The 23,745-nt window shown below is 48.1% G+C and overlaps 1 protein-coding gene across 2 annotated transcripts in view; it reads left to right on the top strand.

Moving 5' to 3' along the window:
• Inpp5a (inositol polyphosphate-5-phosphatase A) overlaps nt 1–23,745 on the top strand; it is a 200,388-nt gene that overhangs the window by 52,067 nt on the left and 124,576 nt on the right. For both annotated transcript variants that reach the window (XM_052714263.1, XM_052714264.1), the window contains exon 2: nt 6,106–6,147. In XM_052714263.1, the coding sequence (XP_052570223.1) occupies nt 6,106–6,147 (42 nt within the window). The remainder of the gene's footprint in view (nt 1–6,105; nt 6,148–23,745) is intronic.

Raw genomic sequence — 23,745 nt, 5'->3', positions numbered from 1 at the left:
AATTACTTCACGACGGTCTTCTTTTCTTTCTTTAAAAAAGCATTAGAGAAAATCACAAATCACCTACAGATTCCATCTCTCAGAAATCTCCATCCTTGTGATGACTGACTACACAGGTGGGCAGCAGGTTACCTGACCAATGTCCCCTGTCCCCAGCTTAAAGCGTTAGAGTCTGTTCTTCTGGGATCATGGGGCAGAGCACAGAGCTAAGAGGGACTGCTGAATTTGAGATAAACCATTGTTGGTGCAAGAGGGTTACCTCTACAGTGCTCCTAACAGCCAGCCAGGAATGGAGTTTTGAGCTGCGTGTTCATATTAGGCCATATTTGTGAATGCCCTGCCCTGCCTTATGGGGTGACTGCTTGACGCCAGCTAGCCTCCCCCAACTTTCTCATTTGCTTGCTGTCACTAGTCTTTTCACTGGCTCTCACCCCGTGGCCCTCTGTGGCTAACCACAGTCACACTGTGCTTTTGCCACATCTTAGGGCTCTCTATGCTGATGTGCTCGAGGTTGTCTGCTGTCGTCTCTGTTCCAGTGTTGCGGGGTCACTGCCCTCTCTCTGGCCTGGTTGGTTTTCCTTCCCTCCAGGATGTTTTGATGTGGTTTTTGTTCTGCAGTTTCCCGCCTCGTGCATTTGTCCTGGTGTCTTTACCCCTGTCCTTGGCTGTTACGTTAAGGACCTTTTCCAGTAGTGCCTTCTCCCTATCCCTTGACTATACTCTCTAAGGTGAGGTGAGAAGTTGCCCCCACTATTATTCTATGGTTTCAGGTACAGCCATCTCTCCACCTAGCTCAGATTGGCTGTCTCTGTCTCAGAACTTGATGATGGTTGACGTTACTGTCATACTGAGTCTTATAGCTCATGTGGGGCTAGGAAGAAATGTGTAGGGGTTAGGAGATGACAGCTTCTGAGGGGAGGCAGGGCAGGACTATGATGTAGCTTGCTTGCTTGGGATGGAAAAATACGGGCTTAGGATTGATTGATTGACTGTTGGTTGGGGAGCCTCCGTAACCCAGGGATGGCATGCTGGGGGAGGCGGTGGCCTGTGATCATGCATGGTAGCAGTGTTGAGCTTCTAAGACTCTGAGGACAAAATGTAGAGACCCTGATGTCAGAGAAGCAGGGTCTGCACTGTGTGATGTGGGCCAAGGATCAGGAGCTCAGGCCTGGTGGTTCTGAAGATCTGGAGGTTGTTGTCTTTTACTGAGGGATGAGGGGGACTGTGTTCTGGAGGGCTGACACTGTTCTGGAGGCTGGCTGTGTCTTCTGGAGACTACTATGGCAGCAGAGGAACAAAGACTGAGAGGGGAGGAGCAGACTGGAAACACTTGGAGGAAGAAATGTAGCAGTTTGGGGCTGAGCAGTGTAGTCAGCATGGTGCTCCGCTTGCTTCAGTGGTAAAAGCAGAGGACATAGGGATGGGTTGCATGTGGGCAGATCCATGATGAGCTGAGGAATGGGGACATCACTACAGTGATGGTCACCTTGAGGGGAAAGGTTGTGGGAATGTGATGGTCTGAGAGAGTCAAGTACATGGCAGTATATGGTAGAACAAATATTTGAGTAGGTGAGACAGTATGTGGGCACAGATGAGCACAGAGTTTGTGAAAGTGAGCATGGGCATGTGTGAGTGTGAATGTGGGTGTTGGTGAGTGTGGAACTTGTGAGAGTGAGCATGTGTGAGAATGAGTGTAGGCATGGACTGGTAAGTGTGGAGCTTGTGAGAGTGAGCATGTATGAGTGTAGGCATGGACTGGTAAGTGTGGAGCATGTGAGAGTGGGCATGGGCATGGCTGAGTGTGGAGCCTGTGAGAGTGAACATGGGCATGAGTGAGTGTGGAGCCTATAAGAGTGAGCATGTGTGAGTGTGGACATGGACAGGTGAGTGTGGAGCTTGTGAGAGTGGGCATGGTGAGTGTGGAGCCTGTGAGAGTGAGTGTGGGCATGGGTAAATGTGGGTAAAGGTTAGTGTAGAGCCTGAGAGTGAACTTGAGTATGTGTGCTTGAGTATGGATACAGGTGAGTGTGGGCACAAACGAGTGTAGAACTGGGGAGAGTGAGCATGTGTGATTGAGCATGGATGACACTGTGAGTATGGAACCTGTGAGAGAGTGTGAATGAGTGTAGGAAGGAGTGAGGGTCTGTGAGATCAGAGCAGTGAGAAGGCAGTTCACGAGGACCCAGAGGAGCCTGGTCAGGGTGAGGGAGCATGTCCATAGGACCTGGTGGGCATTTCCTATGACTCATTGTAGTTCTGACCTTGTCCTTTTCAAGTTATCCTCTCCCTGCTTTCCATGGAGTATCTTCAGTCATGTATTTAGATGGCTGTCTAATTCTTCCACAGCTGAAGTGACCTCTTACAAATAGTAAACACAGAGGTTACTTTTGTCTAAAGCACTTTCTTGGTACTGTCTGGGTCATAGTTCTTGTGCATCCACAGTGAACATAGGAAAAAGTCAGATTAATGTTCTAAACAAGACCGTGATCCAAAAACTGGATTGGAGGGGCTTGCAAAGTACTTCCCGAAGTGTGAACATGCTCTCACAGCCATGTCCGTGCGGCCTTGAGCATGATTCCTGACAGGGCCACTTTGGAGGGGTTTGCCAGGTTCCGTACAGGATGAAACTGGATTGCTGGCAGTATCACCCTGGTTCTGATCCATTTCCAAATAAGGCAGATGCTGTACTGACACAGCGGCTGAGATGGGTGTGGGGTCCAGGTCTCACACAGCTGGACTTCCTGGTGTGAGCCAGAACCAGGGAGCATGTGGTCGGTGTGGGCCTGTGGGTATGTCCTGGTGGCAGAGCCAAGTTGTGCTGGGAATTGCTTGCCTCGCCTCCCCTTCTTTCTGGGTGGTTTTTTGCTCGTATGAGGAGATGAACAGAGGTGATGTTTGAGTGGGCAGAGCATGTGTTGGGATCGCTGGCTTCTCTGGACAGTGAGGCACTAAGATGCGGACATCAGGGGAAGGTGCAGGCTCAGCTGGTTCCCACGGAGGCTGAAAGTGTGTTTTCATCTATCTGCATAGGAGGGACAGAGCGAGGGGTCTCAGGCTTAAAGGTGTGCCATGTTAGTGTCTAGTCATGCCTAGTCCATGTCTAGCCAGCTGAGTGGTCATGACACACAGGTGCACATATATCACCATGCCGAAGTCCCTGGCAGCACAGGACTGTGCCAGGACCTGGTATCATTATACCCTATGTTCCTAGGCAGGTGTCCCTCAGTACGGTTGTTATGTGCAAAGCTCATGTGTGCAAGTGACAAAAGAGGCCAGTACTGGATGCTCTAGGCTGGGGAAGGTACCCTCCAGCCAGTTCCTCATTTAGCCTCTTCTGTAGAGGTAGTGCAGAAATGGCAGCATGTCCAGGTGCTATTGAAGTGAGAACTGAGTCTAGAACCTAGACTTCCCTTGTCCTTGCTCAGTTCAGACCATTCCTGCTGGCCTGTCCTAAAGTATGGCTTTTCCTTTTGTCTCCATTAAGGATCCCATGCTCTGGTTCTGAAACCTAATGACACATGTGTCCATTTGTGTGAGCGGTGGGAGTACTGGATAGATGGGACTGTATGGGTTGGGGCCCCTATGACAAGTAGCTTGGAGAGAATTGTGTTGGGTTGCCAGTGTCCCCCTCTGAGAGACTTGCTGTAAGCACTGTGGAAGCCCAAGTTTAGCAGGACAAGACACACATGTTTTGCTCTGCACCACAGAGCCCCTTTGCAGAGCTTATCTGGGTGGGGGCTCTTGGACCAGGTAGCAGAGGCTGGGAGATCATAGTTGGGCTTTGCCTGTGATCAGACTGGGAACTTGGTTAGTGGACTTTACATCTGTTTCATGACGTAAGTCCCACTTCTAGTACTGAAGAGCACTTGGAGTGTTGACAGGGAGCCCCCTGGATGAGAATAAGGAGAAAGTATGGCAGTTGGACCTTTAGCTGTGTTAGAGCTCCATGTGCTGGAACCGGTGTCTACTTAGGAAAGAAACAGCAGTCCTGGAAGACTGGCTGTCTTGAAGACCATGCAATGGACTCTTTCACTGAGAGCTTCTGGGGGCTCCACTGCCCTTGCCTTCTCCCCTGCTCATAACCCTCACCCTGCTCAGAGGCCTGGGCAGGACTGTATCTTTCTTCCATGACTCAGCTTCTACCTGGGCCCGAGGAGTAGTGAGGCCCGCGGAGTAGTGAGGCCCGCGGGCCAGACCTGCTGAGATCGTCCTCTCTGTGTGTGTATCCCATTTCCTGTACCCTTTCACTGTGGGCATTCAGCTGTGTCTGTCTTTTGGCCGCTGTCAACCTAAGTTTCCACGTGGAAAGCATTTTTACTTATCTGGAGAATACGCCGGGGACTTGCTGGTTAAATGGTGGTCCAGATTTAGCATTTCAAGGACCAGCCTAAACTGCCCCCTCCAGCAGTGTAGCGGGTTTCTGTTTGCTGCCCTTTTCGCTGACACTGTTTTAGCATCCTAACCATTGTATCATCTGCCTTGACTGCTTGGTTATTTATTTTGGATTTTTTTTTTTTTTTTTTTAAAGGCTGGCTCTACCTATGTAGTCCCAACAGTCCTAGAACTCAGATTATAGACCAGGCTACCGTCAGACTTGAAATGACCCTCCTGCCTCTGTTTTCTAACACTAGGATTACAGTGTGCCCCACCGTACTAGGATCCTCTGTGGTTTTGGATTGGCATTTCCTCAGAGGCAAGTGATGCTGACCCTCTGCCTGTGCTTGGCCTCTCTGCCTGTCCTTGCCGCACTCTGGCTTGTCTTTGTAGTGCCCTATTGCCGCTTTCAGTGGGGACAAGGCAGGGAGGCAGTGTCTCCTGTGTGTGTGAAACCCACCTGGGAGTCCCTCTAAGGCATCCGTTTGAGAGTCGGTTGATGTCCGGTTTCCTCTGTGTTCCTTGTGTGGTCTGTGATGCTCTTTTTCCTTGCCAACTTTCCCCATCATTAATTTTCCTGCAGTTCTCTCTCCATGATTTTCAGGACACTCAGTGGACAAAACTCTGGGAGTGGTTCAGGCCTAGCCGTGGTTAGGCAGCCTGGCCTCTGCTCCTCTGAGCCTTGCTTGTGGGTGGGTGTTCAGGTTCTGCCTATCTGGGATAAACTGGGCAGTGACTTCAGTTTCAGTGGCAGAGGCAGGCCTTGTGAAAAACCAACCAACCAACAGACAGACAGACAGACAAACAAACATAAAACATTATGTCTGTAACATTTGCAGTTTTTAAGTGTGTACTGCAGAGGGCAGAGTACATTTGCATTGTTGGATGGCTTTGACATGCCCAGGGCAGCACTAGCCTGCTCATGGAACACTGACTCTCCTCCCCCATGCCACCTTCTGACCAAGGCCTACTCAGGGCATCTCATGCTTGCTCACACCAGGCCCTGGCTGAGTCCCACACTTGGGCTTGGTTGGGCTACACTGCCCTGGGCCTGACTGGCAAGGAGCCTAAGGGAGCACTGTCAAGGTTTGGGGGCCTTTAACTGTGACCATAGCTCCTTTCTGCTTCCCTGAGCAGGACTTGTCATGGCTGATACTTGGCTCTTCTGATCCTGCTTCTTGTTTGGGAGCACTGTACATACATGGCATGGGGTTTCCATCTGTCCACTGTTTCTTGAAAGTTCTGAGCATTGGGATTGACTCCCTAAACCCCTCCTGACATCACCCTCCCCTTGCCCCAACTCCCAGAAGAGCCCCATGGCGTCGGATGGTGTGTGCTCATGTGGCACTAAAAAGTGGCTCTGGCTGAAGCAGGGATGCTGCTGCTCAGCTTTGTTGTCTTTTGGAAGCAGATATATGACGCTGCTCCTGTCACCTTCCCTACAGCCCCAGCTGGGGACAGAACAAGGATGTGGGTCAGTGGGACATAGGTGCCCTGTGCCTCACTCTGGCTAAATGTCAATTTTGCATCACAGGGGCAGCCCACAGGGCCCAGCTTGTGTGTGGATGGTCTCCCTCTGAGGAGTACAGACCCCATGTGGATAGAGGTCCCCCATACACACCCCTGGCTCCTCACTGTGAGGCTTGCCCTCAGGTTTCCTCACTGGAGCCTCTGCTCCCTGTTTGGGGTAGTGGCTGTGCTCTAATTTTCCTTTTTCCTCTTCATTTCCAGCCAGAAAACCTGCAGAAGAACTGGCTTCGGGAATTTTACCAGGTAAGAGCCTCTGAGCAAGCACTTTCCGAGTAGCCATTTGGGTGGTGAGTATCTTCATTGTGGTGTTTTGATGCCAAGGTTACATCTTGTCCATGTGGAGCGCAGGAACGGCTGTCACTAGGTCAGTCCTAGGAAGCAGTTGTTATCATCTCCCAGTGATTGACACTCGGCTCTTTGGTTCCCACCTGGAAGGGAGGGAAACAGAACACAGAGGGCCTTGGTGGGGGTGGTTCTTTGAGGTTGGGTGTCTGTACCATGACGAATAGCACTTTTCAGGAGGGTTCCCCTAGCTGCAGCATGAACGTGGACAGGCCCATACAGATAACATGACCACATGGGGCCTGCCACAAGTCTGGGTGGGAAGCAATGGGGGTGTCACTTTGAATAGGTGGGCAGCAGTCTCCAAGTGCGTCCCTGTAGGAGGATGACCCAATGCCGCAAGCAGCCACCTGGTTCTGCAGTTGGCTCTGGGTGGGTGACACCTCTGAGCAGATGATATGTAGACCTGGAGGGTGGGAAGGGCGGAGCAGCCAAGAAGGGTAAACCAAGGTAACTGGGTAAGTGACCACGGCCCAGAGGACAGCAAGGCACACTGTATTTGTACACAAAAGTTCCCACAGAGTTTTCACAGGGTTAGGCCAGGACTCCGGTGCTTAATTCTCTCAGCTTTGTTTATTTGTTGGGTGGAGGTGGACAAGGGTGGGACCCAAGCCATGCAGGAGACAAAGAGACCAGGAATTATAGCTATCCCAGGGCCCATGGCGCACACCTGCCTGTAGCTCTGCAGCTTGCTGGAGGTGCAGGCTGGGTAGAGACAGGGTTGGGGGAGTCCCAGTTCGTACTGGTCATCCTGGGGACAGTGATGTAGGTCTTTTGGGGCTGAGTCTTTTCATCCTGCACAACACTTGGCAGCTCTCTGTCCTACTGGCCACCACTTATGTCTACTAGGCATTTGGATGTGGGCTCATTCAATCCGAATTTAGCATTCTGAGCCTCCCATCATCCAGGTTTTACACTTGGTTCTCATTAGGGATGTAAGGCAGATTTTTGGTGTGTATTTAAGGCCAAGGAAGGAAAGACCCTGAGTATGCTTGGGTTGGGACAGATAAGGAGTTGGTAGTCACAGAAGGGCCTAAGAGTGTGGAGCAGGGCAGGGCCCTACCTTTTAAGGATCTGAGGTCATAAGGAGATGGGCTTTGCCATGGGAGGGCCTGATTTAGAGAGGGGCTGGTCAGGACCCTGTCAGGGAAGGGTCTGAGGTCGTGAGGGGCAGGGTCGGGTCCTGCATAGGAGGCCAAAGGTAGCAGAGGTAGGGCAGAGACCTGTTGTGGAAGGGTCTGAGGTGGTATGTGAATATGGAGGCCTGTCAGAAGATCTCAGTGAGTGAGCAGATCAGAGCCATGTCAGAGGTGGTCATAGGTGGTGAGGGGCCAGTTGGGTTCAGGGTCTGGGAGCCATGAACCTTGTCTCTGGAGTACCAGGTCTGGGTCTTGTGGAGCTGGTGTGGTGTGGCCTTGAGATTGTTTTATGAGCTCATATGATTGTGTGGATACCCACAAGGTGGTAGGCATGTATTCCTCCTGTTCTCACAGTCCCTGTATGATATGGCACATGTTCTTAGGTTAAACCAGGGAGCTCATGGACCTTGGTGTGGGCGATAGCCACCATAGAGATGGCATCACTCTGTTGGTTGTAAACCAGTTCTAAGAGTGATTGGTGCAGGGAGAGTCATATCTAGGATTACCCTGAGGTACAAGGGAGCAGAGTTCCCAGCATGCCATGGTGTCAACATGGATCAGTTGATAGAGGGATATAGTTTGGGGTGAGGGAGAGGCATGAGGAACAGCATGGATACAGGATCCTCCTGGAACTCTGGTCCCAGATTTGGTAGGACTCTGTCTAGCTGGTATTAAATGTGGTGCAGAAGGATCCTGCTTGATCATGTCTCTCCTGCAGAAGGGTCTTGGTCTTGCTATCTGGGAACAGGGATTGGCTTGTGGAAAATAGCTGTCTATGCCAGTCCCCAGGCATTTATTTGGGTGGGAGATGCAGGCTTACACTGGGCCCCAAGCTGACTCCCCTGGCCCTCTGAGTGGCCTGTGAGAGCAACAAGAGCAAGTGGGAGCTGGGTCTGGGTATTTGAGGATAACTCTGGTCAGTGATGTTCCAAGATGCTCATCACAGAAATCCGGAACTGTGAATCTGGATTGAGGCCTAAGAGTACAGAGATGGTGCATGTGAGTTTGGTTCTGGGGGTACTCAGCAGAGAAAGCCAGTACAGGAGCTGTGTAACTCGAGCTAGGTCTGGCTTGCGCTGTGTCTATCTGATTAATTTCATCTGGGTACTTGCCTTCTAAGGCAGGCTCTCAGTGCTGATCTGAGGGGTCTTGCTGGTGTGGCATACTTTCCCTCACTCTCCACTGGCTGTTTGGCCAGGCCCTGGTTCCTCACCCTCATTGGAGGGAAGCATGAATGAGCTTGCAGCTTGTGCTCTAAATGTGTGGTGAGGGCAAAGGGTTCACGTTGTGAAAATTGGGGAGAATGAGAAATAAGGCCTCTCCTACATATTTTAGCATGCCATTGCAATTATAGTGCCAAATATACATACCACAGTAAATTTCAGAGCCATTGCCTCAGCCTCCTCATTTATTAGTTTGTTTGCTCATTCATCATTCATTCATATTAACTTCATTCATCTGGGAGGCACCAGCATGAACAGGACAGACATTGCTCTCTTGAGCATCTGTGCATCGTGGGTGGGATGGGGAACCTTTTCCTTGGCGTGGTCATGGACAGCCTCCAAGGGAGATTAGGAGGGGCCCTTGCTGACTTTGTGCTGATTTTGTTTCTTCCAGCCTTAATGGTGGCCTAGGTAGAAAATTAGCTCCAGTTTTGTTGATACTGACAAAGGTAATGTACTTTAGTGTTTGAGCTCTTGGAACAGGGGCTTCTTGCCTTGTGTGTTGGTGTGCCCAAGCATTTGCCTGCCTGGCATGTAGTGTGTGAGTGTGTGTGTGTGTGTGTGTGTGTGTGTGTGTGTGTGTGTGTGTGTGTGTGAAGGGGAGGGGCAGTTGTTAGTTGAATATCATTCTGAAGAAATTGAACAAAGAAAAAATTAAAAATATCTTCTCTGCTACATTCTACATCCAACTTGATATACACACACATTAATATGTATGTGTCTGTCTATATGGGGCTGCAGGGGAATACATTATATCTTCCATAAGTGGTTCACATACATATATATACCCTTTTCGATAAGTTAATTCTCAGAACTGTTTGAGTAGCTTAGCAGTATTTCCTTATATGGTACACCTTGAGTTTTTGAAGTTATTTTTCTATTACCAGAACTTCTAGGTTGTTTGAATTTGGTAGCACTATAAGGATAATTTAAAAACAGAACAGGATATAATGTTATTTGTACAAATATAAAACAAGAGGGTTGTCTTACTTTTCTATTGCTGTGATAAAATACCACAACCAAGGCAACTTATAAAAGAAAGCATTTCATTTGGGACTTACAATTTCAAAGGGTTTAGAGTCCATGATGGTGGAGCAAAGCTGTGATAGGAATAGCTGAGAACTCACATCTTGATCCATGGGTAGGAATGCGCGCGCGCGCGCGCGCGCGCGCGCGCGCGCGCGCACACACACACACACACAATGATGCAAGTCTTTTGAACCCTCAAAGCCTGCTTCCAGTGACACACTTCCTCCAACAAGAACACAATTATTCATAGTTCCACCAACTTGGGCCTAAGTATCCAAAGATATGAGCCTATAAGGGTGGTGGGGAGCATCCTTATTCAAGCCACCACCCAGGTATTGAAGATTTTTAAATTGATATGAGAGCTAGTTTGTATTTACTAATAAGAACCAGAAAGATGTAAAATGTTTCAATGAAGAAGCCGGTGCTCAGAGGTCCTCCCCTCAGCAGTTCTGAAGTGAACTGACTTAATATATGTGAGGTGGCCAGTGTCTACAGCAGGGCAGTCATCATGAGCATCCTTCACAGCAGGCCTCTCCGTGATCGCGGGGCACGTGCATTGCTGTGTCTTTAAGTGTTCAGACTTACCAAACAGTTCACAGATAGCAAAGGTGAGATAGCAAGAGGTGAGCTAAACAGGTGCCAAGCTCCGTCCTCAAAGTCTTCCACGGCCTTTCCTTACAGGGCTTTAAGAACGGGGTGATGGATCATATCTGTGTCCATCGAACAGGAAAGAACAGTTGCCAGTTTATCCTCCTGCCTTAAGAAAACCAGAACCAGGCAAAGTGCAGGCACCCATGTTTCAAGCACTAGACAGCACACACCCTTGGACAGTGGTCCCCGTGGGAGGGAGCAGCTGAGGGAAGAAGCACTCTGCTCACTCAGCTTGTAGCAGAGAGAATTTCCATAGCAGCGTCCAGCAGCCTCTTAAGGAGAGTTTAACAGCCAGTCACAAACTACTCGGCAGGTGAAGAAGCCACAGGAGAGCATGGCCTGCAGTGAGGAAAACCAACTGTTAGTGTGGGTCGGGTTGCCGTTTTTGTCAACTCTAAAGATCCTGCTTGTAGTTTTCCTCACTGTCTATTGCCCACTTCTTCTTTTCACCAATTTTTGCCCTTTCTTTTCCTTACCCTGGGTTCATTCTGTTCTTTTATATTTAGCTTCTGAAGATGGAAGACAAAATGATAAAAAAAAATCAAAATACAGCATGGAATATGACACTCAAGATCCTAGAGGAAGTAAAAGATAGTCTGGGACCAGCACTGGCACTTTATGCCAGCAGATTTGAAATTTTATATGAAGTGAGCCAATTCTTGGAGAACCATAGTGTCAGTGTTTACTCTAGAGGCAGTAAATGAGTGTGGCCCTATAGTAAATGAGCTTGGTCCCGTACTCATTAGATTAAAATTTTGCTCATATATTTCCCCTAAACCCTCCAGGTCCAGATGGCTTCACTGGTGAGTTCTGTCCAACATTTCAGCAAGAAGCAATAACAGTTTTACAGGAACTTTCCAAGAAAATTGAGTCACAGTTGATGCTTCCTAACTCAGCCTGTGACATGAACACTAATTATCTTGGCTCCCAAAGTAGACAGACATTACATGATAAGAAAAACACATATCAGTATCCACCCTGGAAACAAGTACAACGCTCCTTAAAGGTTCAGTAGATCAAAATGATTTGTTGTCAAAATGCCTTCTAGAACTGTTGTCCTCCGACATTAGCCAGAGAAGCTTTCCTCTGCAGTGGTCAGCAGTCACTGCAGAGGGCTATAACTGACCAGAGTGCTGAGATTAATGCTCAGCCTGAGTGAGACGTCGTATCAATTCTCACCCCCAATGGTCAGGGACCATCGCTGAAGAGGAGCAGGAAGACTATAAGAGCTGGGAAATGGGGAGGGATGCTGTGAAACACTGTCTTAAGGGCATGCCATGGCCGTGGCACCCATGGACTCACTGCAGCTGTGATTAATTGCACGGGCTCACTCGGCACTCCAACAGTCCAACTAATTGGACTAAGTGGATTATTAACCTAAAAGAGGAGAGGACAGGAAACAGGGAGGGGGACTTTTGGGGATACCTGGAGGGAGTGTAAGGGATAACAGGGGGAGCATATGGTCAAGGTGCATTGCTTACATGTATGAAATTGTCATATATTAAGTAGAAGGTATTCTGTTTTAAAAGATTGAGCAAATCAAAGCTATAAACATGAAAATACTCAGACATGCATCGTGATGGTAGTTTTTCCTCAATTTCTATGGGGGATGGGCTCTGGTGCATCCCACAGATATGAAATGGCTCAATATTTTGTAGAATTTGTGTACATCTTCCCACAGGGTTTACTATCTAACACAATGCGGATACTGTATAGTTATCACTTATGTTGTTTAGGGAATAACAAGACAAATGTCTGTGTATGTTCAGCTTTCCTCCAGATATTTTCAATCTGTGGTTGGCCAAATCCATGTGTATAGAACTACAGATGTAGTTAATGTATAATGACTTAGGAATTCAAGGCTAACTTAACATTCAGATATCAATGACTATAATTTACTATGTTGATTGAAGAAAAAAGCCATATTTGTCTCAACAGATGTAGAAAAATCATTTGAAAAAATCTTGTAATATGTTTGATTAAAAATCTAAAGCAACTGAAAAAACAGCCAGGTGTGGTGATGCACATCTTTAATCCCAGCACTCAGGAGGTGGAGGCCAGTGGGTCTCTGAGTTTGAGTCTAGCCTGATCTACATAGTGAGTTCAGGCCAGCCAAAGGCTACATAGTGAGACCCTGTCTCAAACAAATGAACAAATAAATAGACTAGTGTAGAAAACAACTTCCTCTGAACTGTGGAAGCTTGTGTTGTTCCCTCAGTTCACTTGTATCTAATGGTGACAAGCATAATGCCTTTTTTTTTTTTTTTGAGGCAGATTTCTCTGTGTAGCCCTAGCTGTCCCAGAACTCTCTCTGTAGACCAGGCTATCCTTGAACTCACAGACATCCGACTGCCTCTGCCCACAAAGTGCTGGTATTAAAGGTGTGCACCACCACTGCCCAGCTTGCATAATGACTGGAGGAGCAGGTAGTGTTGCCTGTCTTCTCATTGTGGTGTTGAAGGGCCATGTCACTGCAGTGCAGCAAGAAATGGAACAAAAGAAAAGTAATAAAACCCTCCATTGGCAGAAGACATTGCCGACTGCCTAGAAAATCATGACGGCCCACAAAGACTTTGGCTGCTGTACTGCTAACTGGATATATTTAGTTTTCAACATATAAGGCCAGTGTGAAAGCATGTTTTTATTAGCTACAGACAACTATAAACTTAGTATTAAGAAAAGCATTAGCAGTAAAATGAAATACCTGGTCAAACTCTAATGTAATGTCAATATATACACTGAAAAGCTTCGAGACACCAATGCAGGAGCAAAGAATATGAAGAAGTTGAGAGATGCCACATTTGTGGATTAGGAGATGTGAATTATGTCAGAGTGTTAATTTTCCATCATCTGATATACCACTAATCTAATATAGTTATGATAAAAATCTCAGCAGAAGACAGGTGTGTGGTACATGCTGGTAATCCCTGTACTTGGGCGGCTGAGTCAGGAGGATCATGAATTTGAGAACAGCCTAGGCTGTATAATGAGACCCTGTCTCAAAAAATTCTCAACAGAAGTTTTTGATGCAAGTATAAAATATGATTCTAAAAATATATGGGCAAGGAAAGGAACTAGAAGAGCCAAACAGTTTGAAGCCAAACAGGATTTGAGGGCTCACGTTCTGGTTTCAGGAAGTGTCATAGAGCTGCAGGAGTCAGGACATACATTGGCAGTTGTGTGGAGGCAGAGGAGTGTGGCAGCAGAGATGGATATGGCCAAGTGAGCAGCAGCAGTATAGAGTTCAGTTTCTGGAGCGGTGGCCTGGCTAGTATGCACTGGGACAGCTGCTCAGCCAGGTGCAAATGCACCTGTGAAGTCCACACTTTGTACTGTGACTCAGTGTGAGTCACAGAGCTAAATGTCAGTCCACACTTTCTGCTGTGTACAGAAACTGACTCAACGTAGGTCCTAGAGCAAATGTAAGACTTAAGCCCATGAAACTTCTAAAAGGAAGTTGTTTTTTTTTTTTTGTCATCCTGGGTTAGGCAAAGGTTTCTTATGTCCAACACTAAAAGCATAAGTCAAGGTCAAGAAAGAAAATCAATAAGTTAGACTTCATATAATTAGGAACAGTTCTTCATGAAAACAATATTAAAAGAATGGAAAGAAATCTCAGGTGGGAAGGTGCAGTTTAGGATGCAATAGTCTCAGAAACTCATGTATTGAGGTGTGCTTGCCAGCTGATCGAAGCTATTGAATCCCAAGGGCTAATATATGGATCTACTGGCATTCATTCTTTGATTCACAGTACAATTTCACTATTAGGAAGTAGGGCTTGCTGCTGTCTGTTTACCTAGCTGACACAAGGGCATATTTATGCTGAGACTTGATGCAAATATGTACAGTTGCTTTGTTTGTAAAACTGCCTTTGAGAGAAGCCAGGCTCAGAACATGCCACAGGACTCCATCATGTGGCTTGGAGGAGACAGGACTATGGAGCAGAAATGCTGCCTTGCTGGACTGCCTGGGAGTGTCTGAGTTCCAAATGGATGTCTAGAGTGACATCAGATGTTTATTTGTGTACTCCATACTTCCTCTGGTAGCTCCTCTGTCCCTCTGGTGTCCTTCCCATTGCCACCATGTCACAGTGCCCAGATGCAGGCTGCCTTTTTATATTGTGCTGTCCTCACTCCTTTTGAAATTCTTTGCAGATACTCAGGGCTTCCTGAATTGTTAGCCTGTTTGCAGCTCTCCTTTTCTTCCCGACTCCATTTCCAGCAGCTGGAGTGACCTGGGGCCTCTTGGTCAGGTTTTCCTGTTCAGCTTCACACACCTTTGACGGCTGGCTCTGCAGCCTTGCCATGCCTGATAAAGCCCTTCATCCTCACTTTAGTCTTCAGACTGTGTAGCTAGGCAGGCTTTCTAGCCTCCCCAGTACCTGAGATTGTAGGCTTGTACCACCAGGCCCAGCTTCACCAGAGTCTTTGAAAGATACCATATAACCCAGCCTCATTCCACAAAGCAGCAATCATCCTCAAATTCTTGGTCAGAGCCTGACCTAGAGTAGGAGGTAATACATTTTCACAATGTAGCATAGCCAGAAGTGAGGAAGCCAGTGTCCTGTGGTCTTTCTGTGAAGTACAAGAGAGGCCTATTGGACAGGGGCACGGGAGGGGATAAGAGAAGGAAAGCTGACCCAGGGTTCCACATGCAGGCTTTGGAGCAGCATGAGCCTAAGTATATAATAGTTGTGATAAAGTCAGGCTCCTTTGCTTTCAGATTGTCTGTTTGGCTGAGGTTCAAGAAGTGCCTTGGCGAGAGCCACAAGACATGGTTCAACAGACATGAAGCGGATTTGGTCACTGGCTTAAAGCAGGGGTCCTGGAGTTGGTGAAGGCAGTCTAGGAGCCCCTTGGGACTTTCTACTGCCAGTGTGACTTTTTGAGGACTGAGGAGGCCTGCTGTATATAGACCCTCTTGGGCCTTAGCTCTTTAACTTGAAGTGACCGCTGTCGGTATAGTTTTGCCCATCCACGCCTAGTGTCTTTGGATCCAGGGTGTGGACATCCTGCCTGCTTCCCAAGGGGCAGCCTGAGGTTCTGCCAATCTGAGTGGCTTATTCCAGAATGCCTATTGCTGGGGTCTTAATCTTCCTTCTTTTACCTCTTAAGACTTAGAGGCATCACATGTCACGTTATAGGTACTACTTCATTCTTCTGTAATGGTACATGTGACTTATGATTAGCCCATTGGTGGTATCTGGGTTCCCTCAGACCAGTACTACCTGAGCATTTGTGTGTCATTCTCCATGGACACAAGGGTCCACTCCTCTCAGTCCACTTCAGGAATGTGTGCCGAAGGCTGCAAGAATGTAGCCAGGTGAGGGTGCGGGAGAATCCACAGGTGGTGATGTGGCTGGTCATTCTTGCTCTCTGATTCTGGGAAGGGCATTGTGGCAGCATCTACCCGAGAGAGCAGCACATAGACAGGCACAGCTGAAGAGAAGCAGCTGAGTCTACCAGGCTCACCAACAGCTCCCATTCTGAGGGAATTTTCGTTGGTCTGTGTTTTAGATCCCTTACATGGTCACACTTGCTGTAAGATTCAGGCATTCAGTCTTCACTGTGACCCTGTGCCCCGGAAGTCCAACCCTCCATTGTGATGGTGCTGGTGGTGGGACCCAGGTGGTGATGAGGTTTAGACGAGGTCTTGAGAATGGGCCCGAGATGGGATTAGTGCCCATGTCAACAAGAAACAGCAGGGATTGTCTGCTTCTCACACAGGAAAACACGGCACAGGCAGTGTTTTGAGCTGAGGCAGAGACCTCACTAACCCCCAGTGGGCTGGCATCTTGACCTTGTGCTTCTGTCCTCAACTGTGAGTGTGTTTAACTTGGCCCTCATGCAACATTTTGTCCAGCTAACTATGCTGACCAAGGCAGAGTGGTGAGGGGACTGCCTGTGCTTCCAGAAGGCTTTTGGGGAACCAAGAGTGGGAGCTAATGCTGGCTTTACACCTGTCCTGAGAGGGCCGACCTTGGGTGCTTTGTGAGGGAAAGTGGGATCAGCATAATTGAGGTCTTGGGTGTCATGCCTCCAAAGGATGCTGCTGTCCTCTGTTGGCTGACTTGCTAACCAGTGTACCCTTTATAGAAGTAGTGGCCTTTTATGCCTCTGTTCGCTCTGTCCCTCTCTGCCAGAAAGACCCTGGTCCTCCTCTTTACATAACTGTAGAAGGGATGGATGGATGAACGAAGGAATAAATTACTGAGGCTGGAAGAGAAGCATCTTCCAGCATGAAGAATGGTGAAAGCAGACGGTTTGGGGCTGGGACCAGGAACAGCCTGGAATATAGGGGGATGGGGCAGAAGCTTGCAGAGGAGGCCTCGGGAACCTTGGAGAGCTTGGCCCTTCCTGTGGGGGCAGACCCAATCCCCGATGGTTTACAGTGGAGATACTGGGGTCAGATCTGCCACAACTGTGAGTTGGGATGGAAAACATGTTCAAGGGAGCTGTAGCATGGGAGGTTCCCTGGGCAGGTGTGACCCTTCCAAGCATGGAGAGGAGTTGGAGGTGATGGGTGGGTCTGTCTGATTTGAAGATATTATTACTAGAGATTTAATTCCGTTGCCATTGTTGACAAGTATGTTTATGACATATGGTTCTGATTGGCAGTCCTTTTTTATTTGAGATTGGGTCTTGCTTTGTTGCATAGGTTGGTCTTGAACTTGTGAACTCAAGCAGTTTTCCCATCTCAACCTCCTGAGTGGCAGGGACTGCAGGTGCCACCATCTTGCTTGACTCTGACCAGCAATCATAAATATGCTCTTTGTGAAGGGAGCCCAAGTATGGATGAATACTTTTCTAGAAATTTATCTCTAGCAGAAAACCCTGAAAGCAGGAGTGCTGACCATGTCTTCCATGAAGGGAGTGATCCTTCATGCCAAGGCCGTGTTTCTGCCTTAAGTGGCCTGCTGGCACAGGCCCTTTCATGCCCACCAGGAAAAGGCTTCAGAGCATGGCTGCAAAGCCCAGTGCAGGCCCAGGAGTCTGACAGGAAGGGTTCCATTCTCACTACACATAGCCCATCTTTGCTATGTGACTCTAAGCAAGCTTTGTAACTTATCTGTGACTCCTGTCCTGAAGTAATGGCACCCACCCCATTAGGGTGAGGATTAATGAAGTTATTGCAAAGAAAGTGCCAGTGAGTTCTCCTGGCTCAGGTGCTGTGATGACACAGACAAGGCACTTCCTGCACCACCTGTCACCTGTCCTCCTCAGTTTGCTCTGGGGACTCTGGGTGACATGGAGTGAATGTAGCTGTGTGCTGTGTGGAGCAGACTGCCCTGGGCTCCTGGTAGTTGAAGGATTCACAGAGGGAAGGGCCTGGCTGAGCAGGGCTAGCACGTTCCCTCTGGGCTCTGACAGTGTCAGTGTTATTAAAGGACAGACAGAGCACACACTGGAAAGACAGCCTCACTCAGAATTGGCAGTTCTGAACACATCAGCCCTCAGCTGACGGGAGGGCCTGTCTTCTGCCCCACTAGAAATACCATCTGGGAATTAACACACTTTCAAGTTTTCCAGGACCACAATTAACAAAATGGAAAGAAACAAATGGAATGGATTGTGTTTTGTTGTTTTGAGCCAGAGTCTTACTATGTAACTGGCCTGGAACTCGCTATGTAGACCAGGCTGGCTTGAACTCACAGAGGTCTGCCTGACTGTGCCTCCTGAGTGCATGGAATTTATTTAATAATATGTTGTGTTTAACCCTGTAATTCTAAGCTATTACTGCTTCAGCGTGTGATCAGTGTAGTTAGTAATAAAATACTTCATGAGCTTTTGTGTTGCCTTGGGAATCGAGTGTACTTTATGCTTAAGGTACATCTGTGCAGTACACCCAGTCACCAGGGAAGGTGGCTGGCTGCTCAATGTCTCGATGGATGTGCTCTTAACTTCCTTTCCCTGCTTTTCCCCTGAGAGTTGTATTGATGAGCTTGTTGCCACAGCAGCGTAAGGCACATCAGGGCTGGGTGTGGTCAATATCTGTCCTAGTTAGGGTTTCTTTTGCTATGATGAAAAACCATGACCAAAGCAAGTTGAGAAGGAAAGGGTTTATTTGGCTTACATGTCCACATTGTAGTCCAACACTGAAGGAAGTCAGGGCAGGAACTTAAACAGGGCAGGGACCTGGAGGCAGGAGCTGATGCAGAGACCATGGAGGGTGCTGCTTACTGACTTGATCCTTGTGGCTTGTTCAGCATGCTTTCTTAGAGAACCTAGGACCACCTGCCGAGGGATGGCATCACCCATAATGGACTGGGCACTCGCCCACCAATCACAAATGTAAAAAGTGTCCTACAAGTTTGCCTACAGCCCAGTCTTATGGAGGCATTTTCTTAATTAAGGCTCCCTCCTCTCAGATGACTTTAGCTTGTGTCAAGTTGACATAAAACTAGCCAGCACACTATCTTTTGGAAGGAATGTGGTGGGTTTACATCAAGGTCATCCTGTTTGCTCATGTCCTCTTTTAGGGCACACTCTTCAGCAGATCTCTAGAAACATGGATTTTCAGATGTGCAGGGACACCTAACTGGTCTGGATCAGAGGCCCAGCAGCTCAGCCCCAGGCTAACACAGGTGTCTGCCATCAGGGTGGTGACTACTCAACTGTATAACCATTAGTGTGTGAAGATACTTGTCTGGGAGAAGAACTTCAGATGAAATATTGTAAAAATGATTGGGCAACAGTGGTGTCAGCTTCATATGCATTGGAAAGGTTGGTGTGGTGACAGGTCGCATAGTCTCTTATGTCTTTGTTCTTCCTTTTGTTTCCCATCTCCTAAGTCAGTAATGGTGTCCCTAGGCTGTGACCACTGGGTGCCCTGGGCTGCCGTGCTCTGGGTGTCTGAGGCTTGTAATGTGCTGGATCCCTCTGGGCTGTGATGCTCTGGGTACTCCCCCCTGGGTTTTGATGTTGTTGTGCTCAGCCCTTCTTTCCAGTTTCCTCAGAAGTTTGGTGATTGAGTTACTCTTCACACCCACTTTTATAGATAAGAAAATTGAGGCTTCAATAGGCTATGAGATGTTCCTGCAGCCACAAGGCTGATCCGTTGTCAGGATAAGAGCCCTGTCACTGCTGTCCCAAAGCCATGCTTGCCAACAGCCAGAACTGGAAGAAGAGGCAAGCAGGACCTTGTGGAGAGAAGTGTGTAGGACTGAGGATCTGCTGTGCTGTGGAAGGGCTGGTGGACATTCTCAGAGTTGGGACAGGGGTGTGGGAAGCAGGTCCTGAAGAGGATCCTTGTGACTTCCTGAAGTGGGGTGGAAAAAGGGGGGAGGGGAGACTCAGCAAGACTGTTAGCCTTCCTCTGCACCATAGGCTGGATGTAATTTGATGTGTCAGAGGAAAATGGATGGAGTGGGGCACTTAGAGAAAAAGAAAGGTGACTGAGCCATGAAGACTGTGCTAGACAGTTTTATGTCAACTTGACACAGGCTAGAAGTCATCTGAAAGGAGGGAACCTCGATTGAGAAAATGCCTCCATGAGATCCAGCTGCAAGGCCTTTCTTTTTTTTTTTTTTTTTTTTTTTTTTGGTTTTTCGAGACAGGGTTTCTCTGTGTAGCTTTGCGCCTTTCCTGGAACTCACTCGGTAGTCCAGGCTGGCCTCGAACTCACAGAGATCCGCCTGGCTCTGCCTCCCGAGTGCTGGGATTAAAGGCGTGCGCCACCACCGCCCGGCTGCAAGGCCTTTCTTAATCAGTGATTGATGGGGTGTCATTGTGGTGGTGTCATCTCTGGACTGGTAGTCCTGGGTGGTCCTGGGTTCTATAACAAAACATGCTGAGCAAGCTATAGGGAGCAAGCTAGTAAGCAGCACCCCTCCATGGCCTCTGCATCAGCTCCTCTTCCAGGTTCCTGCCCTGTTTGAATTCCTGTCCTGACTTCCTTCAAGGATGTGGCAGTGTTGTAGAAGTGTAAGCCAATTAAGCCCTTTTGTCCCAATTTGCTTTTTGATCTTGATGTTTTATCACAGCAACAGAAACCCTACGACGAAGAAAGACCTGGGACAGAGTGTCTTGCGAGGTCCCAGCAGCCTAGCCAGGCACTCTCTGTGCAGTCCTTTAGAGAGCTCTCCTGTGCCAGCTGTCCTGGTGACTCAGATGAGCCTGGAAGAGTACAGTTTGGTTCTGAGGACCCAAGTCTAAAAGGCATTGATGGGGTCAAGGTGGAAATGGAGGAAGATGGGAGAAGCTGGGACTATTGATATGGAGACCAGACTATAATTAGGGCTCAAGGAGCTGCCAGGGGCTTAGAGGCTCTGTAATTCACATATGGGGACCCCCTCTCTACTGTGTGCCTTTAACACCAGTGATCTAGAAGTGGCCAGAGTGAAGAGGAACCTTATATGATTCTGTGCGGTAGGCAGCTTCCTGAGAGAGGTGTTGAGCAGCGTCTCTGGCTGATCTCGTCAGTCCATGACTTCCCGCTGGAAAGCCAGGAAGACACATGGAGGCCTCGCAGTGCTGTGTGAGCTTCAGTTTGATTTGCCCCGACCTTGGTTGGAGGCGCACACTCCTTATATGAAAATGGACCAGTCCATATAGCTTAGAATTCCTTAAGCATAGGGTCTAAGGACAGGACCTAGTTCCACAGCTGACTCGGTTGTCACTCTTCACAGGCTACAGGCTTCTTTCAGGTCCCCAGAGGAACTGCTAGTAGTTTCTGCCCTTGAAGAAAGAACACAGCAAGAGCCCTGGCCTTATTAAGAAACCTTGGGCTGTATTCCAAAGTCGACCATGCTGCCTGCCCACGAGGTCAAGGAAATTCACAGTGTCCTATGTAGAGCAGTAAGACCCCTCCATCCCAGCTGACCCTCTGTGCTAGGCATAGACTTGATTGAGAGAGGCCATTTGATGGGGCCAACCAGGAGCTACATCTAGTGGATCCCACACTATAAAGCCAGAGACCCAAGTGCAGGGTACCTCTGTTGCCCAGCCCACAGGGATGTAGGAGAGCCCACACCTGAGTCCTAAGGCAGTGGGATGTTTAGAGCCTGGACTTGGTAGCAGGGCTGGTGAACTCTTTTGTTCCTCTGTGCTTATCCTGGCGGTGAGGCTCCTGTGGTATGGCCTGCAGGATGTAATTCCTTTTTAGGTCACCAACACTCCTCTTTGGAGGAAACCTACCTAACAAGGCCTGGTTGTTGCTATTTTTAACTCTGCTCTTGGCAGTGTACAGGGTTGGTGACCACAGGCTCACAGTGCAAGCTTCCTGGAAGCTGAGTATGGCCCTGTATTCAGGCATCTGCACAACATCACAAACAGAGAAGGGACTTATTGTTGGAAGGCTGTGCACCAACCTGCATGGGTGAATTTAATTCCCTGTGCAGTTTCTGCCCAAAATGTCTAGTTCACTCTTTTCCAAAATACTTTAATATACTTAATATTAAATATTATTTAATATATTTTTTGAGCTTTCCTTGAAGAATGTAGTTCACGGAAATGGCACTAGAGCCCCTGTACCAATTGTGTTATCTCTAAGTCAGAAGCAGCTCCTTTTGTCCGGGAGAAGACCTGTCATTTCCATTATCAGGCAAGGGCAGTGTTGAATGGAACTCTACATCTTACACAGCCACACCCTGTGGAGGGCTGGAGCTTGGTTTGCAGTATGCTTCCTGTTCATGGTGTCATAATGTGGCATCCTATACCAGCTGACTTTACATTTTTTATTAATAAAATATGTTCTATGTACTTTTCACATCATGTATCTTGATCCCATTCATTCCCTGTCCCTTCGCATCTGCCCCCCCCCCCCATAAAACAAAATTCAAGAGAAAAAAAATGAAGAAAAGAAAATGAGAAAAATTAACATAAAAAGTGGAGAGGGAAGGAATTAAAAATCTTGTCATGGAAGCTATAATGTGGCCCAAGAAGTTACGCTGTATACTCCTTGGTCCATACATCTCTACTTGCAAGTGCTCATTGCAAAGAGTCATTGGTCTGGTCCGAGGCCCCTGGTCTCTTCTACATGTTCAATGCTGAGTGCCCACAGGAATTCTTCCTGGACATCCTGCTGGTGCCCTATGTTGTGGTGATCCTGCAGCTTTGGGTCTGTGGGTCAGGTCCCTTCATGTGCTCCAGCAGATCATAGATAGTGTGGATGTTGGGGCAGGCCAAGTCATAACCCTGGGTCTAGGCATGGGCAGCTATAGGGTTGGTCCACCAGATGGGAAATGGGGACAGCTGTTTCATGCTCACATTTCAGAGATAGCTCACCCACACCTCCACTAACAGGGTTGGATCTGTTGTGCTGCCCTAGTGGAGTACAGGGCCTGCTCTTCCAAGTGTTGCAGTTGATGGGGATCAGGGATAGCTCTCCCACTCTTGTGACCACAGGGCCAACTCTCCCAGGGGCAAGCTCTCCCACTTGCCCCAGGCATTGGTAGGCAGTGGGGAAGCTTCTTTTCCCCACCCATGCTGCCACAAGACAAATGAGAAATGGGGGCAGCTCTCCCATGCACACAACTTCAGGGCTGGCTCACCCACCCCTGCACTAACAGGGTTGGCTCTATTGTGCTGCCCTGGCAAGGTGGGGGATCTGCTCTTCTGAGTGTTGCAACCAGCTGACTTTACACTCTATCCTATAGACATCCTGCTGTCAGGCAACCCCTGAGGTCTACTGGTTTCTCCAAGAAAACTGACCATGCTGCTCTCAGGCCAGCTATGTTGCCTGCCCAGGCTCTTTAAGGGCACAAAGCTCCTTCCAGAAGCCAGTTAAGGGCAGCCCAGGAGCCAGCTGGTTGTCTTGTAGCTGCTGTGAGGACTTTGCATGAGGTCTCCACCCTCCCTGGTCCTGAGTGGGGGCAGCTCTGTGCCCAACATGGTGACATCTCCCTAGCCCCTGATGCATCCTTTGTCATGAATGCTAATGTCAAAGCAATACCCCTTGTCCTCCTGTGCTGGGTACTTGGTGTAGTTATACTTTTTTGTTGGGACTGCCAGCCTGCAAATAATGACACAGAGACTTATTGTTACTTATGAAAGTTTGGCCTTTAGCTTAGGCTTGTCTCCAACCAGCTCTTACAACTCAAATTAACCTTCTACTAATCTACATTCTGTAACGTGGCTTGGTTACCACTGCTCTGTACCATGCATCTAACTTCTTCAGAGTCTCATTGGCGTCTGGCTGGGGACTCCACCTTTCTTCTTCCCTGCTTTCTCTCTCTGTCCCTAGAAGTCCCACCTATACCTCCTGCCTAGCTATTGGCCATTCAGTTTTTTATTACACCAATCACAGTAATACATCTTCACATAGTGTACGGATATTCCACAACATTTTCCTCTTTTTGTCTAAATAAAAAGGAAAAGGTTTAACACAGTAAAACTTTATATAATAACAATTATTAGGTATTGTCAAATTAAAAAGGAATGGTTTTAACTCTATCATAGTAAAACTATATATAATAAGGACAATTTTAAGGTAATAATTGCATTCACAATATCCAGTCC

Source organism: Peromyscus californicus, unplaced genomic scaffold (assembly GCF_007827085.1).
Source record: "Peromyscus californicus insignis strain IS unplaced genomic scaffold, ASM782708v3 Scaffold_4__1_contigs__length_199733344, whole genome shotgun sequence".
NCBI lineage: Eukaryota > Metazoa > Chordata > Mammalia > Rodentia > Cricetidae > Peromyscus > Peromyscus californicus.
The sequence above is the reverse complement of the archived record's forward strand: the minus strand, read 5'-3'. Positions and strand labels throughout refer to the sequence as shown.